The sequence below is a fragment of the Rhinoderma darwinii genome, chromosome 5, assembly GCF_050947455.1.
Source record: "Rhinoderma darwinii isolate aRhiDar2 chromosome 5, aRhiDar2.hap1, whole genome shotgun sequence".
NCBI classification, from domain to species: domain Eukaryota; kingdom Metazoa; phylum Chordata; class Amphibia; order Anura; family Rhinodermatidae; genus Rhinoderma; species Rhinoderma darwinii.
The window spans coordinates 266,113,173-266,129,753 of NC_134691.1; the positions used below are offsets into that span (position 1 = coordinate 266,113,173).

Consider the following 16,581-nt stretch of genomic DNA (forward strand, 5'->3'; position numbering starts at 1 on the left):
ATAATGTTGTGGTGTACGGACCAAGATAAATATAATTTCATCTCAACTCATGTTCAGTGTAAAACTCTGCAAATACCCAGTGACCCACTTGCAGATCTCAGCACCATAAAGAGTAAAAACAACCATTATATTCCATTCACTGCTGACAGTGTAATACACAAAGGTAATGAAGATTTATTCTTAACCCCTTAATGACCAGCCTATTTTAAACCTTAATGACCAAGGTCTTTTTTAAGTTTTTCCATCGTCGCATTTCAAGAGCTATAACTTTTTTATTTTTTCCGTCGACATAGCTGTATAAGGTCTTGTTTTTTTGCGGGAGAAGTAGTATTTTTTAATAGCACCATTTTGGGGTACATATTATTTATTGATTAACTTTTATTAACTTTTTTTTGTGGAGGGGGGGGGGGGGGGAGAGAAAAAAACTTTAAATTTCGCCTCCTGAATCGACGCCGTTTACCGTGTGGTATAAATAACACAATAACTTTATTCAGCAGGTTGTTACTATTGTAACTATACCAAATTTGTATAGAATTTGTATGTTTTACTACTTTTACACAGTAAAAACGCTTTTTTTTCAAAATTATTTGTTTTTGTGTCTCTATATTTGAAGAGCCATAACTTTTTTTATTGTTCCGCTGATAAAGTTGTATGAGGGCTTTCTTTTTGCGGGACGACTTGTAGTTTTTATTGGTACCATTTTGGAGTAGATGCGACTTTTTGATCTCTTTTTATCCAATTTTTTTTAAAGTCAAGATTCACATAAAACAGCAATTTTTACATTGTTTTTTATGGAGTTTACCGTGCGGGTTAAATAATGTGATAGCTTTATAGTCGGGGTTGTTACGGACGCGGCGATACCAAATATGTGGGCGTTTTTTTAATTTATTTTGTTTTTTTAATAGTAAAGCAGTTTGTAAGGGGAAAAAGTGGGATTTTTTTAATGAACTTTATTAAAACTTTTTTTTTTACTAGTCCTACTAGGGGACTTTAATATGCGATCATCCGTGTATTGCATTGTATTACTGCCTGTCCGTTTAAAACGGACAGGCATCTGCTAGGCCATGCCTCTGGTATGACCTAGAAAGCATTCACTACAGGCAGACCTGGGGGCCTTTATTAGGCCCCCGGCTGCCATCGGAGACACAGACACTCTGCAATTTTATCGCCGGGTGTCGGTGGGATGAGAGGGAGCTCCCTCCATCTCCCCAAAACAACTCAGATGCGGCGCTCGCTATTGAGCGCCGCATCTGATGGGTTAAACTGGTGAGATAGATACTTCTATCGATCTCACCTGTTCGAGCAAGGATGCCCCCAGATTTAACGGCTCCCTGCTCTATTTATTTATTCTGATGCAGCGCCGTAAAAAGGCTTATGCATCAGAATAAAGCCCATTAGTAGCCGCCGTGAAAAGGCATATTGGCGGTCACTAACGAGTTAATCATTTTTAAAGTTATGCAAGATCATTTAGAAAAGAACCAACGAACTCTGTGAGAGAAGTGCGGGCAATGCAAAGGACCACACAGGACTCCGTATGCCTGGGTGTGCAAGAATCGACTTCACTTGGGGAGATTTACAAAAATTGGTGAAAAATACTTGTGTTACCTATAACAAGCAATTAAGGCCCTAACAATCAATATTTAGAGAAGATTAGAAATAACAATTAAAATTATATCTCTAGGTACTACTAGTCCTTCTCAATGAATTAGAATATCATCAAAAAGTTAATTTATTTCAGTAATTTAATTCAAAAAGTGAAACTCCTATATTATATAGATTCATTACACACAGAGTGATCTATTTCCAGCATTTTTTTCTTTTAATGATGAAGATTATGGCTAACAGGTAATGAAAACCCCAAATTTAGTGTCTCAGAAAATTTGATTATTATGCAAGCCCAATTTCAAAAATGATTTTTAATACTGAAATGTTGGCCTACTGAAAAGTATGTACAGTATATGCCCTCAATACTTGGTCGGGGCTCCTTTTGCGTGAATTACTGCATCAATGCAGCGTGGCATGGAGGCGATCAGCCTGTGGCACTGCTGAGGGGTTATGGAAGCCCATGTTGCTTTGATAGCGGCCTTCAGCTCGTCTGCATTGTTGGGTCTGGTGTCTCTCATCTTCCTCTTGACAATACCCCATAGACTCTCTATGAGGTTTAGGTCAGGCGAGTTTGCTGGCCAATCAAGCGCAATTTATTCATATCGTCTCTTCTCTGGTAGCTCCCCTTACAGCTCTTACACGTAAAGTGACCCACTATCTCTCTGTCTGAAACTGCAGTTTGTGCCTTTGAGCAACATAAGGCGTGCTTCGTGTCTGCTCCAGTTCTCTTTCACCAGAGTGTTCTCATGGCTTTCTTTGTCGAAGAGGATGCCTCTTCTGAAGATGTAGTAGCCATCTTGTCTCAAACGTAATCTAATGGAAAACTCTGCCCTTGTGCCTTCTTCCCTAAAAAATTATCCTCAGCAGAACAGAATTATTGCAGAGTAGATCAGGAACTGTTAGAAGCAAAGTCTTCTTTAGAAGGATGGGGATATCTGCTGGACATCCTGTTTCCATTTACACGAATCATAAAAACCTGGAATACCTTTAACCCCTAAACAACATCCAACATATGGGTACGTTGTTGTCGTTAGGTACAACGTATAGGTACGTTGGAGCGTTAAGTGGTCACCGTGCCTAAAGACCGTGTAAAGATTGCCGCTGTCCCTGACAGCAGGCCATCTTTACACGTAGCCCAGGGAGGGGGGGGGGGTGTGGATTGGTGCTGTCTAGGACGCCTCCAATCCCTGCCATGTACTTGTGAAGCAGTGGTGATGGTGCCACCACCCCGATCGCTACCATTTGTCGGACCGACCAATCGTAGCCATGGCGGGCGTTTCAAACACCCTGCACCAGCTCTGCCCACCTCATTCCGTTTAGGAACAGTGAGCAGAGCTGCTGTGATAGTCTGTGAACTGAATACTTACCCTTGCTGAGGCCTTCTCTGCTGCGATCGTCCTCATCTGCATCCTGCTGTGTGATCACTCACTGTGATCATCATCAACTGTGCTGCTGCTGATTTTTTTTTTTTTTTTTAGCAGCAGCACTAGTGGTTCCTAAATTTCCCTTCCCCAGTTCCAGTCCATCCCAACCCCCCCTTCCTCCGTGTACGTCCTGCGGCCGCAGATCAGTGACCGCCATCACTGATCAGCAATTTTTGGCACAGGACTTTATTTTTGTCAGTTTTGCACCATCTCCGTGTGTGCGCCCTGTGGCCACTGAGTGCTGATCGGTGACAGAGATCACCGATCAGCATCTGTGGTCATTTTTTTTTGACGCGGGGTCTTTTAATTTTTTTTTCTGCCAGCACCATCTCCATGTGCCTCTGAGCGCTGATCAGTGACCATCACGGACCGGCATCCGTGCTCAATTTTTGGCACAGGTTTTTGATTTTGGCCTATTTTTACTGCACCATCTTTTTGTGCAGTAAAAAAAAAAAAAGTTCAATAAAATATAGTTAGGTGTAGCTAGTACCTGCATAGGTAGGGCGTTAGGGTAGCGGTAGTTTTGGGGTAGCTAGTACCTGCATAGGTAGGGTGTTAGGGTAGCGGTAGTTTTGGGGTAGCTAGTACCTGCATAGGTAGGGCGTTAGGGTAGCGGTAGTTTTGGGGTAGCTAGTACCTGCATAGGTAGGGCGTTAGGGTAGCGGACGTATAGGTTAGCGCCCGTTTTATAATAAAAAAAATGACATAGCATTTTAGGTAGTTTTAGTTATACAATTTTTCTAAAGTTAGTTACATTTACTTTATGTATGTTTCTTATACTACAGTTTTTCCTAAAATATAGTGTTACATTTAGTGTCAGTGGTTACTGTAGCTTTAGAAGTCTAAATTTACTGCAGTATAATTTTTATGTTACAGTCTTTTTAGCACGAATATATAGCATTACAGATTTAGCGTCAGTTAGTGATGGACATTCCGTTTTTTTACTGAAGTTCGTTCACTATATTTTACATAGTGTAGCTGCAGCGGAGATGCTCAAATTTTGGGGCCTTGTGCTGCATATGGGGCTAGTAGAGAAGCTACAGATCAGGCAATACTGGAGTACAGATGTTTTTTACAACAGCCCAATTTACCGCATGGCAATGCCCCGGACACGTTTTAAAGCAATTCTTACATTTTTACATTATAATGATAATGCACAGTGCCCGCCTTGTGATGACCCCACATATGACCACCTATTCAAAATCAGGCCAATCATTTATCATTTCTGCACCAAATTTCAAGAAGCATATACCCCCAAAAGAACATTGTAATAGACTTGTTCCTTGTACATTTTAAGGGTAGGCTAAAATTCCGACAATACCTGCCCAGTAAGAGGGCAGACCTTCTGGGATAAAAATGTACAAACTGTGCGAGAAGGACCCCAGGATTGAACCTACAGAATGCCCCCCCCCCCCCTGTCCTGGGAGTTAGTGGGAAAATAGTGTGGGATTTGGTGCACCAGCGTTATCACCTTCACGTGGATAACTTCTACACCAGAATCCCACTATTTAAATGCCCCTCGACCAGAAATACTGCAGCATGCGGCACGGTGCGTAAAAAACAGAGAGGCCTCCCTAAAACACTCCATGGCCAATGTGTCAGAAGGGGTGATGGCAGGGCACAAGGCAGCGAGAAAACATTGTTTGTCAAGTATAAGGACAAGAGGGATGTTGTTCTATTGATCACAATACATGGGAACAGCAGCACCACTGTCCATGTACGAGGTAGAACCACAATGACCCCCAAGCCAGATTGCATTATGGGCTAGAACAAGTAAATAGGAGGAGTTGATCTCTCAGATCAAGTGCTGAAGCCGTATAGTGCCATGAGAAAAACAAGGGTGTGGTACAAAAAGGTGGCCGTATAGATGGCAAGGTATAACGTTTACATGCAATTCCAATGTGCAGGGTCATTCCTTAATTGTCAAGAGGAGATTATGAAAGTGCTTATGTTTGAAAACTGGGCAGGGGTGGGCCCAAGCACATCCGCTGAAAGCAAGGACACCCGTATTGTACCAGGGCAACACTTTGCTGGCATCGTTCCACAAACTGCAAAGACGGGAAGATCCCAAAAAAGGTGCAGAGTGTTCAGCAAAAGGGGCAGAAGAAAGGACACCACTTATCAGTGCGACACCTGCCCCAAAAAACCTGGCCTGTGCATAAAGGATTGCTTCAAGGCTTATCACACATCTATGAATTATTAATTTTATTATTTATGTACTCTTATTATACTCGGATCTGCTTTTCACAACATACACATGCCCCCACATTATAAAATTGAAATACCAGTAAATACGGCCTAATTCAAATAAATTCCGACAAAAAACCTGTGGGGTCAAAATGCTAATTATACCCTTAAGTTAAAGAGGCTCTGTCACCAGATTTTGCAACCCCTATCTGCTATTGCAGCAGATAGGCGCTGCAATGTAGATTACAGTAACGTTTTTATTTTAAAAAAACGAGCATTTTTGGCCAAGTTATGACCATTTTTGTCGTTATGCAAATGAGGCTTGCTTTCTCTGAAGAGAAGTATCATCCACTTCTCTTCAGAACGCCCAGCTTCTGACAGTGCAGATCTGTGACGTCACTCACAGGTCCTGCATCGTGTCGGCCACATCGGCAGCAGAGGCTACAGTTGATTCTGCAGCAGCATCAGCGTTTGCAGGCAAGATCGACTTACCTGCAAACGCTGATGCTGCTGCAGAATCAACTGTAGCCTCTGGTGCCGATGTGGCCGACACGATGCAGGACCTGTGAGTGACGTCACAGATCTGCACTGTCAGAAGCTGGGCGTTCTGAAGAGAAGTGGATGATACTTCTCTTCAGAGCGCCCAGCTAGTAAAAGTATTAAAAACGCCCAGATGTACGCACATAATACACGCCCACTTGGACTTTTACTTTTAAACACACCCACTTGGACTTTTGCAAGCCTCATTTGCATAACTACAAAAATGGTCATAACTTGGCCAAAAATGCTTGTTTTTTTTTAAATAAAAACGTTACTGTAATCTACATCGCAGCGCCTATCTGCTGCAATAGCAGATAGGGGTTGCAAAATCTGGTGACAGAGCCTCTTTAAGTTCATTGAAGGGTGCAGTTTTATAAATGGGGTCACTTTTGGGGTGTTTCCACTGTTTTGGTCCCTCAGGGGCTTTGCAAATGCGACATGGCACCGCAAACCAATCCAGCAAAATCTGAATGTCAAATATCACTCCTTCCCTTCTAAGCCCTACCGTGTGTCCAAATAACAGTTTATAACCACATATGGGGCATTGCTGTGCTCAGGAGAATTTTCTTTACAAATGTTGGGTGCCTTTTCTTCTTTAGTCCTTGTGGAAATGAATATTTTTTTTAGCTAAACCTACATTTTATTGGAAAAAAATTCAGATTTTCATTTTCACGGCCTACTTCCAATAATTTCTGCAAAAACCTGTGGGGTCAAAATGCTCACTATAGCCCTACATAAATTCCCTAAAAGGTGTAGTTTCCAAAATGGGGTCAATTTAGGGAGATTTCCTTTGTTTTAGTACCACAAGACCTCTTCAAACCGGACATGGTGCCTAAAATATATTCTTATAAAAAGGAGGCCACAAAATCCACTAAGTGCTCCTTTGCTTCTGAGGCCGGTGTTTCAGTCCATTACCACTCTAGAGCCACATGTGAGATATTTCTAAAAACTGAAGAACTTGGGCAATAAATATGGGAGTAACGTTTCTCTGGTAAAACCTTCTGTGTTAGAGAAAAAAAGATGGATTTAAACGGATTTTCTGCAAAAAAAATGAAACTTGTACATTTTACCTCCATTTTGCTGTAATTCCTGTGAGTCACCTAAAGGGTTAATAAACTTTCTCACAGCGGTTTTTAATACTTTGAGGGGTGCAGTTTTAAAAATGGGGTGAATTATGGGGGGTTTCTAATATATAGTCCCTTCAAAGTCACTTTAGAACTGAACTGTTCACTAAAAAAATATATGATTGAAGGAACAGGGGGAGTAGGAAAAGTAGTGTGTTTGATCGATGTACAAAATAAAAAATAAAAAATACTTTATTGTTAAATTGTTATTAAAAACAATGTTGGATGTAATTTACGTTGCGCCAAAAATCCCCTAGATTGGCACAATATGACAAATTATGTGACATAATTTGTCATATTGTGCCAATCTAGGGGATTTTTGGCGCAACGTGAATTACATCCAACATTGTTTTTAACCCCTTCCCGCACCTTGGCGTAACTGTACGTCCAGATAAGCAGTAACTTCGCGCACCTGGGCGTACAGTTATGTCCGCGCTTTAACAGTTAACCGCCACGCGGCGCTACACCGCAGCGGCGGTTAACTGTGCAGGGTGTCAGCCCTGCTCTCCCCGTTGCCGATCAGCGGCCTGTCGCCGCTGAAATCGGCAATAAACCCCTTCGATGCGGTGGTCGATTGCGATCACCACATCGAAGAGGTTTACAGCGGATCGGCAGCCCCCCACATGTATTTGCGGGGGCTGGCGATCCTTATCATGGCAACCAGAGGCCAGACAATGACCTCCGGGTTGCCATGTACGGAAGCCTCGGAGGATCAGCCTCCGGCCGTTCCTCCTCTGCTTCCTGTCAGTGTGACAGTTACGTCACAATGACAGTTAGAACACATTACACTAGGTGTGTAGTGTAATGTGTTCCAGCAGCGATCAGAGCTGCCAGTCTAAGTGTCCCCTAGTGGGACAAGTAAAAAAAGTTAAAAAAAGATAATAAAAATGTTTTGAAAAAGTGTAAAAATCAAAGTTAGAAGTGACATAAACAAAGAATGCTTTTTTTCCTATAATAAGACTTTTATTATAGGAAAAAAATTAACACGTTAAAAAAAGTACACATATTTGGTATCGCCGCGTTCGTAACGACCCCAACTATAAAACTGTAATATTATTTTTCCCGCACGGTGAACACCGCAAAAAAAATAAACGAAAAACAGTGCCCGAATCACAATTTTTTGGTTACCAACCCTCCCAAAATATACAATAAAAAGTGATCAAAAAGTCGCATGTACGCCAAAATGGTACCGATACAAACTACATCCCATCCCGCAAAAAACAAGCCCTTACACCGCTTTTTTGACTGAAAAATAAAAACGTTATGGCTCTCAGAATACGGTGACACAAAAAATAATTTATTTCATAAATAAGTGATTTTATTGCACAAACGCTGCAAAACATAAAAAAAATATATACATCTGGTATCGCCGTAATCGTACCGACCCGCAGTATAAAGTATAATGGTCATTTATAGCCCAGGGTGAAGGCCATAAAAAGAACAAATAAAAAACATTGTCAGAATTGATGGTTTTTGGTCACCTTGCTTGCCAAAAAATGGAATAAAACGTGATCAAAAAAATTTCTGGTACCCCAAAATGGTACCAATGAAAACCTACAGATTGTCCCGCAAAGAATAAGCCCTCACACGGCTCCGGTGGAGAAAAAATAAAACAGTTCTGGCTCTCAGAATATGGCGATGCAAAACGTGCAGTGTTCCAAAAGCAGATAAGATCGGGCGCCATTTATCAGTGCGACACCGGCCACATATCTGCGGATTATTATTTATTTACCCCATTATTATACCCTCTTATTATACCCTGATGTACCCCGCACAGATAACATGTACCCTGATGTACTCCGCACAGATAACATGTACCCTGATGTACCCCGCACAGATTACATATGCCCCCACATTATAAACTGAAACACCAGTAAAACCCCAAACAGAACAACTACCAAGCAAACTCTGTGCCCCAAAAGCCAAATGGCGTCCCTCCCTTCTGAGCCCTGCAGCGTGCCTAAACACCAATTTACGTCCACAGATATGGCATCGCCATACCCGGGAGAACCCGGTTAATATTTTGAGTTATTTGTCTTCAGTGGCACAAACTGGGCATAACATATAGTGCACTAAAATGGCATATGAGTGGAAAATTTTAATTTTCACTCCGCACCATGCGCTGCGCATTAACCCCTGCGCGCACCATGACATAGCATGTCGTAGTGTGGGGGGTGATGTATGGAGCGTCTCACGTAAAAAATAAAGAATTTAGAACGGCAAAATCGCTGTTTTTTTGGTCACCTTGGCTCTACCTAAAAATGTAATAAAAAGTGCTCAAAAAGTTGTATGTACCAAAAAGTTGCACCAATAAAAACGACCTCTCGTCCCTCAATAAATAAGCCGTCATACCGCTCTATTGACTGAAAAATAAAAAAGTTGTGGCTCTTGGAACTCGGGGAGGAAAAAACTAAGAAGGAAAAGAAAAAAATGGATCACTCCAGAAAGGGTTAATTACTTTCTAATGAAAAACCATTTATGACCACACGTGGGGTATTGCCGTACTCGGGAGAAATTGCTTTACAAATGTTGGGGTGCTTTTACCCCCCTTTATCCTTTGTGAAATTGAAAATAATGCAACATTTTAGTGGAAGAAATGTCGATATTCATTTTCACGGCCTAATTCTAATAAATCCTGCAAAAGACTTGTGGGGTCTAAATGCTCACTATATCCCTAGATAGATTCTTTAAGTGGTGTAATTTCCACTTTTGGGGGGTTTCCCCTGTTTTGGCCTCTCAGGGGCTTTGCAAATGCGACATGGCACCCAAAAACCATTTCAGCTAAATTTGAGCTCCAAAAGCCAAATAGCGCTCCTTCCCTTCTAAGCCTTGCTGTGGGTCCAAACAGCAGTTTATTACCACATATTGCATATTTCCGTAATCGGGAGAAATTGTTTTACAAATGTTGGGGTGCTTTTTCTCCTTTATTCCTTGTAAAAATTAAAAATGGCTACCTTTTTTCAGAAAAAAAGTCGATTTTTACCTTTACAGAATAATTTCAATGAATTCAGCAAAACAACCGTGGGGTCAAAATGCTAACTTTACCCCAAGAAAAATTCCTTGAGGGGTGTAGTTTCCAAAATGGGGTCACTTTCTGGGGGTTTCCACTATTTTGTTCCCTCCAGTGCATTTCAAACGCGACACGGCACTGAAAACCATTCCAGCAAAATCAGAATTTCAAAATCCAAATGGTGCTCCTTCCCTTCGGAGTCCTGCTGTGGGTCCAAACAGCAGTTTATTACCACATATGGGGTATTGCTATAATCAGGAGAAATTGCTTTACATATGTTGGGGTGTTTTTTCTCTTTTATACCTTGAAAAAATTAAACATTTCTACGTTTTTTCAGAAAAAAGTAGATTTTCATCTTCACAAACTAATTCAAATAAATTTAGCAAAAAAACTGTGGGTTCAAAATGCTAACTATACCCCTAGATAAATTCCCTGAGGGGTGTAGTTTCCAAAATGGTCACTTTTGGGGGTCTTTATTGTTTTGGCCCCACAAGACCTCTTCAAACCTGACATGGTACCTAAAATATATGCTAAAAAAAGAAGGCCCCAAAATCCACTAGGTGCTCCTTTGCTTCTGAGGCCTGTGTTTCAGTCCATGACCGAACTAGGGCCACATGTGGGGTATTTCTAAAAACTGCAGAATCTGGGCAATAAATAATAAGTTACATTTTTGGGGAAAAACCTTCTGTGGTATAGAAAAAAAATGTATTACAAATGAATTTTGTATAAAAAAAATGAAATTTGTAACTTTCACCTCTACTTTGCTTTAATTCCTGTGAAACGCCTAAAGGGTTAATACACTTTCTGAATGCTGTTTTGAATACTTTGAGGGGTGCAGTTTTCAAAATGGGGTGATTTATGGGGACTTTCTAATATATAAGACTCTCAAAGCCACTTCAGAACTGAACTTGTCCTTGTAAAAATAGCCTTTTGAAATTTTCTTGAAAATATGAGATATATCGCTGCTAAAGTTCTAAGCCTTGTAACGTCCTAGAAAAATAAAATAATGTTCAAAAAACGATGCCAAACTAAAGTAGACATGTGGGGGATGGTAACTAGTAACTATTTTGTGTGGTATTACTATCGGTTTTACAAGCAGATACATTTAAATTTAGAAAAATGCTAATTTTTGCAATTTTTCGCTAAATTTTGGTGTTTTTCACAATTAAATACTGAATCTATCGGGCAAATTTTGCCAGTAACATAAAGTCCAATGTGTCACGAGAAAACAATCTCAGAATCGCTTGGATAGGTAAAAGCATTCCGGAGTTATTACCACATAAAGTGACACATGTCAGATTTTAAAAATCGGCTTCGTCCTGAAGGCCAAAACAGGCTCAGTCCTGAAGGGGTTAATAACAATTTAACAATAAAGTATTTTTTATTTTGTACATCGATCAAACACACTACTTTTCTACTCCCCCCTGTTCCTTCAATCATATATTGACAATCGGTGGTGTACACCTAGTGTGAGTTACTCCTACATATATTATATATAAATTGTACGGGGGTAATACCCATCCAAATATATATCACTAAAAAAAATAGCCTTTTGAAATTTTCTTGAAAATGTGAGGAATTCCTACTAAAGTTCTAAGACAGTAAATATGTTGTGTGGCATTACTATCTGTCTTACAAGCAGATACATTTAAAAATTCATAAAAATGTTTTTGTTTTTTTTTTACTAATTTTCTCTAAATATGGGTGTTTTCAACAAATAAACACTGAATGTATCGACCAAATTTTACCACTAACTTAAAGTCCAATGTGTCACGAGAAAAAAAATAAACACAGAATCGCTTGGATAAGTGTAATTATTCCAAAGTTATTACCACATAAAGTGAAATGTCAGTTTTGAAAAAAATGGCCTGGTCCATAAGGTGAAAACAGGCTGTGTCCTTAAGGGGTTAAAGAGGCTCTGTCACCAGATTTTGCAACCCCCATCTGCTATTGCAGCAGATAGGCGCTGCAATGTAGATTACAGTAACGTTTTTATTTTTAAAAAACGAACATTTTTGGCCAAGTTATGACCATTTTTGTATTTATGCAAATGAGGCTTGCAAAAGTACAACTGGGCGTGTATTATGTGCGTACATCGGGGCGTGTTTACTTCTTTTACTAGCTGGGCTTTCTGATGAGAAGTATCATCCACTTCTCTTCAGAACGCCCAGCTTCTGGCAGTGCAGATCTGTGACGTCACTCACAGGTCCTGCATCGTGTCGGCACCAGAGGCTACAGTTGATTCTGCAGCAGCATCAGCATTTGCAGGCAAGTAGCTACATCGACTTACCTGCAAACGCCGATGCTGCTGCAGAATCATCTGTAGCCTCTGGTGTCGATGTGTCCTCGCTCGTCTGACACGATGCAGGACCTGTGAGTGACGTCACAGCGTGATCTCTGGAGAGCACGGCTGTGTCTGCACTGCCAGAAGCTGGGCGTTGTGAAGAGAAGTGGATGATACTTCTATACACAACGCCCAGCTAGTAAAAGTAGTAAACACTCCCCGATGTACGCACATAATACACGCCCAGTTGTACTTTTACTTTTCAACACGCCCAGTTGTACTTTTGCAAGCCTCATTTGCATAACTACGAAAATGGTCATAACTTGGCCAAAAATGCTCGTTTTTTAAAAATAAAAACGTTACTGTAATCTACATTGCAGCGCCTATCTGCTGCAATAGCAGATAGGGGTTGCAAAATCTGGTGACAGAGCCTCTTTAAGCCACCTGGAGACTAAACCCTTGACAAGCTTGCTTGTCTCTGTTGTTTTCAAGTTTTGACTTCATACAGGCAGGCTGGCCAGAATCGTGGGGCCGATGCCCTATATCGCTCCTTTGACATATCAGACTGCTGTCCAAAGGACCGATTGCAAATTTAAAATCCCCAATGTATAATAGCAAGGATCTAAACTATAACTGGAGGGAAGTACATCTGAGGCTGCAACAGACCACAATTCTTGCTAAAAAAAATTAAAATACCAGCAGATAAACATCATTGACCTGGTCCTAACATTTCTCCTGGAGAGAAAGTTTGAGTAATCAACCAAAAATATCAGAGCAAGGGAAAGTACACATGGGTCGGATATGCTGCAGACAATTCTGCAGCTATTTTGGTGTGGTCTTTATGCTAAAGAAAGCAGCCTAGCTTAAAGAAAAACAGTATACTTACCTCCACTGGCGCTCCCAGGGCAATGTGTCCCGGTCCCCCAGTTGGTCTCTGTACACCTGTCCTACTGCAATGACATTTTGTCACAAATGACCGCTGCAGCCTGTGATTACGTAAGCACTGGAAGACAAGTGTACAGAGACCAGCCCTGGGACAAGGGACGCAATACTACGGGAGTACAAGGGGGGTGAGTTTATGTTCGGTTTTATTTTAAACTAGTGCGGAAGGGGGATTGTGGACCTCGGGATTTTGCTGCCGATCCATTGGTAATATGCAGAAATATATACGCAACACAAGGATTTGCTTGCAGAGGTATATTTCGCCATTAAAGTCAACGGAGAATAAGCGCAACAAATCCCTGCACTTTCCGCAGCAGAAATTGACATCCTGCAGATTTAAAAATCCGCACTGCAGGTAAATTTCTGCACGGTACATTTCTGCAGCGTGTGGATGAGATTTTTTGAAATTTCATCTACTTGGCTGCTATTATATTACGATGCTGATCTTCCATGCACAAATCTGGGCGGAAAGTTCACAGCAATTTTGCTACGTGTGAACGTAGTCCAAAAGGACCCTCCTTTAATTTGGCACTTGATGATACATTCCCTTTAACACAAATCCACTTTTTCTCTTCAGACATATCTAGTAAGTGCAGTGCACCCCAACCAGTTGCTTTCCAGCTGAGCTGTTGCAGACTACAACTCCTAGCATGATTTGTTTTACGAGTTGTAGTTTCGCAACAGGTGGAGGGAAAGCTAACTATTGGTGAATTTAATCTGAGGGTTTTTCTAGCAGAAAGATTTCTTGAAAAGAACACAATTTCCAGTTTTGAATTTAGGAGACAAGTAATAGGATGTAAAGAGGATGGGTGAGCAGGGACTTATTCCTCTTTAGGAATAAGCAAAGTGGACAGACTGGGACTTGTTAAGTCAAGAGCATGGTGTTCATTATAGATGTCTTCACCTTTGACTAAGAAGAGAATTAAATATGTAAAAAGTTGGCTAGCTTGAGAGATAAAGGAGGCAAGGGAAGTAAAATGTTCCTGTTTACAATGGGTGTATAGGTAAAATTATTTATCTCATAATTCGATATATAATATGTATCTAATGATTCTACAGGGGAGAAACACATCCACCAATGATAATCACACAATTCAGGCAATTTCTGAAAATAAACAAATTGTTTGCTTGGTCAAGGTTAACAAAAAAAAAAAAAAAAAAAAAGAAGAAGGAGGAGTTAAAGATTTACAACTTTAGGAAAAATTAATGACAAAAGTTAGATACAGCATCTGGTGCCAAGCAACCCATAACACCGGAGTATTCCACCTATACCTGACCGGACATGGCTTTTGGGAAATTAAAAATGTGTTTTACTCACCACTGCTCCACCACTTCTTCCCATTAACTATGTAGCTATCTCCATCTCTTTTGATGCTACACTCCATGTTGGTGGCGTCACTAGAAGCTACATCAGGCTCTGAAAAGAGAAAACACAATGGGGAAAATGTACTACTATGTTTGAATATAGAATGTGTAAAAAAAATGCACCAAATTTTGGCACAATTTGCAAAATTTTGGTGCATTTAATTTGAGATTAAATCAAGAACGGATGCTTGCGCTTCACAAGACACTTAAAAAGGGGTGTGGCTTAGAGGGGAACACTGCGTGTCTAAATATGCACCAAAGTGCGCTAGAGAAAAGTAGGCCAACAAAAAGATATAAAGAGAAAAGTGTCTAGCACGTCAGGCAAGATGCATCAAATTTATTATACAGTGTGCGCTATTGTGATAGATTTGGCGCATTTTCGGGCTGCCTGGTCTAAGTTTATGCTGTCTTAATCTTAGACAGCTTAGTAAATCTACCCCAATGTTGGTCATTTCTAGACAGTCATTTTGTGTAGTCGCAGATCTTAATATCCAAGAGGTATTGTAGTTAGGTAAAGGTTGGTTATGGCTTGTGTACTGTTGTCAGACAAGCATGTACGTGATAAGCCTTCACAAATTAAAATTTGAAAGAAAAACATATGGCACATGCTTTGGAAGGTACTGCTTCTTCTTGCAGAGATCCAGCTGCTAGGGCGTCTTAAGGGCGATGCTCTATGGAAAAGCATGCAAGCTAGCACTTCCCTAGAAGAACGGAAACTCTCTCTCTAGTATAACCTATAGGTAATTACCCTGTAAGTGACCACCTGACCCTTTATGTGCCTTGAAACATGAGGTTAATAGCCAAACCAAAAACACTTAACCCAAGCCATGTTACAAGGCTCTATGAACGGTCGGACATTAACTCACAGGCTATTCACTTATAGGTGGCACTACAATTTTCTTATATCTAGAGTGATCTTGCAATATGGTCAATGTAGGGCCTCACTTAGACGGCGGTAAGGTGGCTCATCTTATCGTCCATTTTACGGCTGCAAGTCCAGACCTGACCATTGATCGATTGACCCAAACTAACAGTATCGTAGGGATCCGGTTCAATCTGAGGACAGGAGAAATAGCACTGCATGGCATTGGCATCCGTTGTACTACTGTATAAACAAAAGCTATGATGGAGGTATTAACAGGGCCTAAACCATTTGATTTCCCTGTTTAAAGAAAACTCTCCATTTAATACCAGAGGACTACAAAACAATGAGGAAGGCCATCCAGGCAGCATCGTTGGGAGGGAGATTGGTGCCCCCAACTAATTTGGAAGAGGGGCAGATTAAAAAGTTATATACGGTCTTTTAGAAAGATTCTGAATAAACTAGGTCTGCTTAATCAGTGGTCTCCAAAATGTGTCTCTCACACTAAGAATGCCCTGACATCCTTTAGCTTTCAGGGCATGTTGGGGGTTTCACAACAGCTGGAGAGGTTAGAGACCAATGGCCTAGAAGAATGAGAAACAAAGTTGGGTTGTAAAAGTATTCTATGTCAACGAGGCGGATTCTAATAATGAATCCATCTTGTGGTGTGAAAGTGTATTGTGTTTTAGTTTCAGCACATCACTTCTCTTTGCAAAGAGATTAAAAAGCTGCTAAATAAAATGAATTAATGGATATTCCATCCTCAACTGTATAGTAGGTTAAAAGTTTAAGTTTTTAAGTTTATTTAGATGTCCATTTAAAAGGCATAAGGCCACACTCACAGGATTAGTGCTTTTATACAGGTTGTATAACTCGGAGCCAACTTCTTTTGTGAAAAGAAGATCAGAGTTTCAGGACAATTACTGGTTAAATAACATAAGTGACTGCAACTGTGGAGCATGTTACAGTCAGCTTGGTGAGCCCCTCCATACAGCGACAGCCCTACCCAATAGGGTCAGCCAAGGTGTGCTTCCAAAAACTAGACACAACATACTGTACGTACATATGTTCACAAACGTACATGCCTTGTGCCAGATTTAGTAGGTCTTTCAGACACTTCTTGCGCCTCATTAGACAGTCTTGGAAAGTGTGTGGTAAAGGGGAAGTGGCTTAGAATTGCCCCAAAATTTTGATGCTAAATAATGGTCTAAAGTAAGCCAACCAAGAGGTGGTGTAAG

At 40.7% G+C, this 16,581-nt stretch overlaps 2 protein-coding genes across 3 annotated transcripts in view; one reads left to right on the forward strand and one right to left on the reverse strand.

The window, feature by feature from the left end:
• LOC142651878 (acyl-CoA dehydrogenase family member 11-like) overlaps positions 1-16,581 on the reverse strand; it is a 112,658-nt gene that overhangs the window by 54,177 nt on the left and 41,900 nt on the right. For both annotated transcript variants that reach the window (XM_075827105.1, XM_075827103.1), the window contains one exon: positions 14,435-14,533. In XM_075827105.1, the coding sequence (XP_075683220.1) occupies positions 14,435-14,533 (99 nt within the window). The remainder of the gene's footprint in view (positions 1-14,434; positions 14,534-16,581) is intronic.
• Positions 1-16,581, forward strand: part of UBA5 (ubiquitin like modifier activating enzyme 5) — a 101,318-nt gene that overhangs the window by 15,878 nt on the left and 68,859 nt on the right. The window lies entirely within an intron of this gene.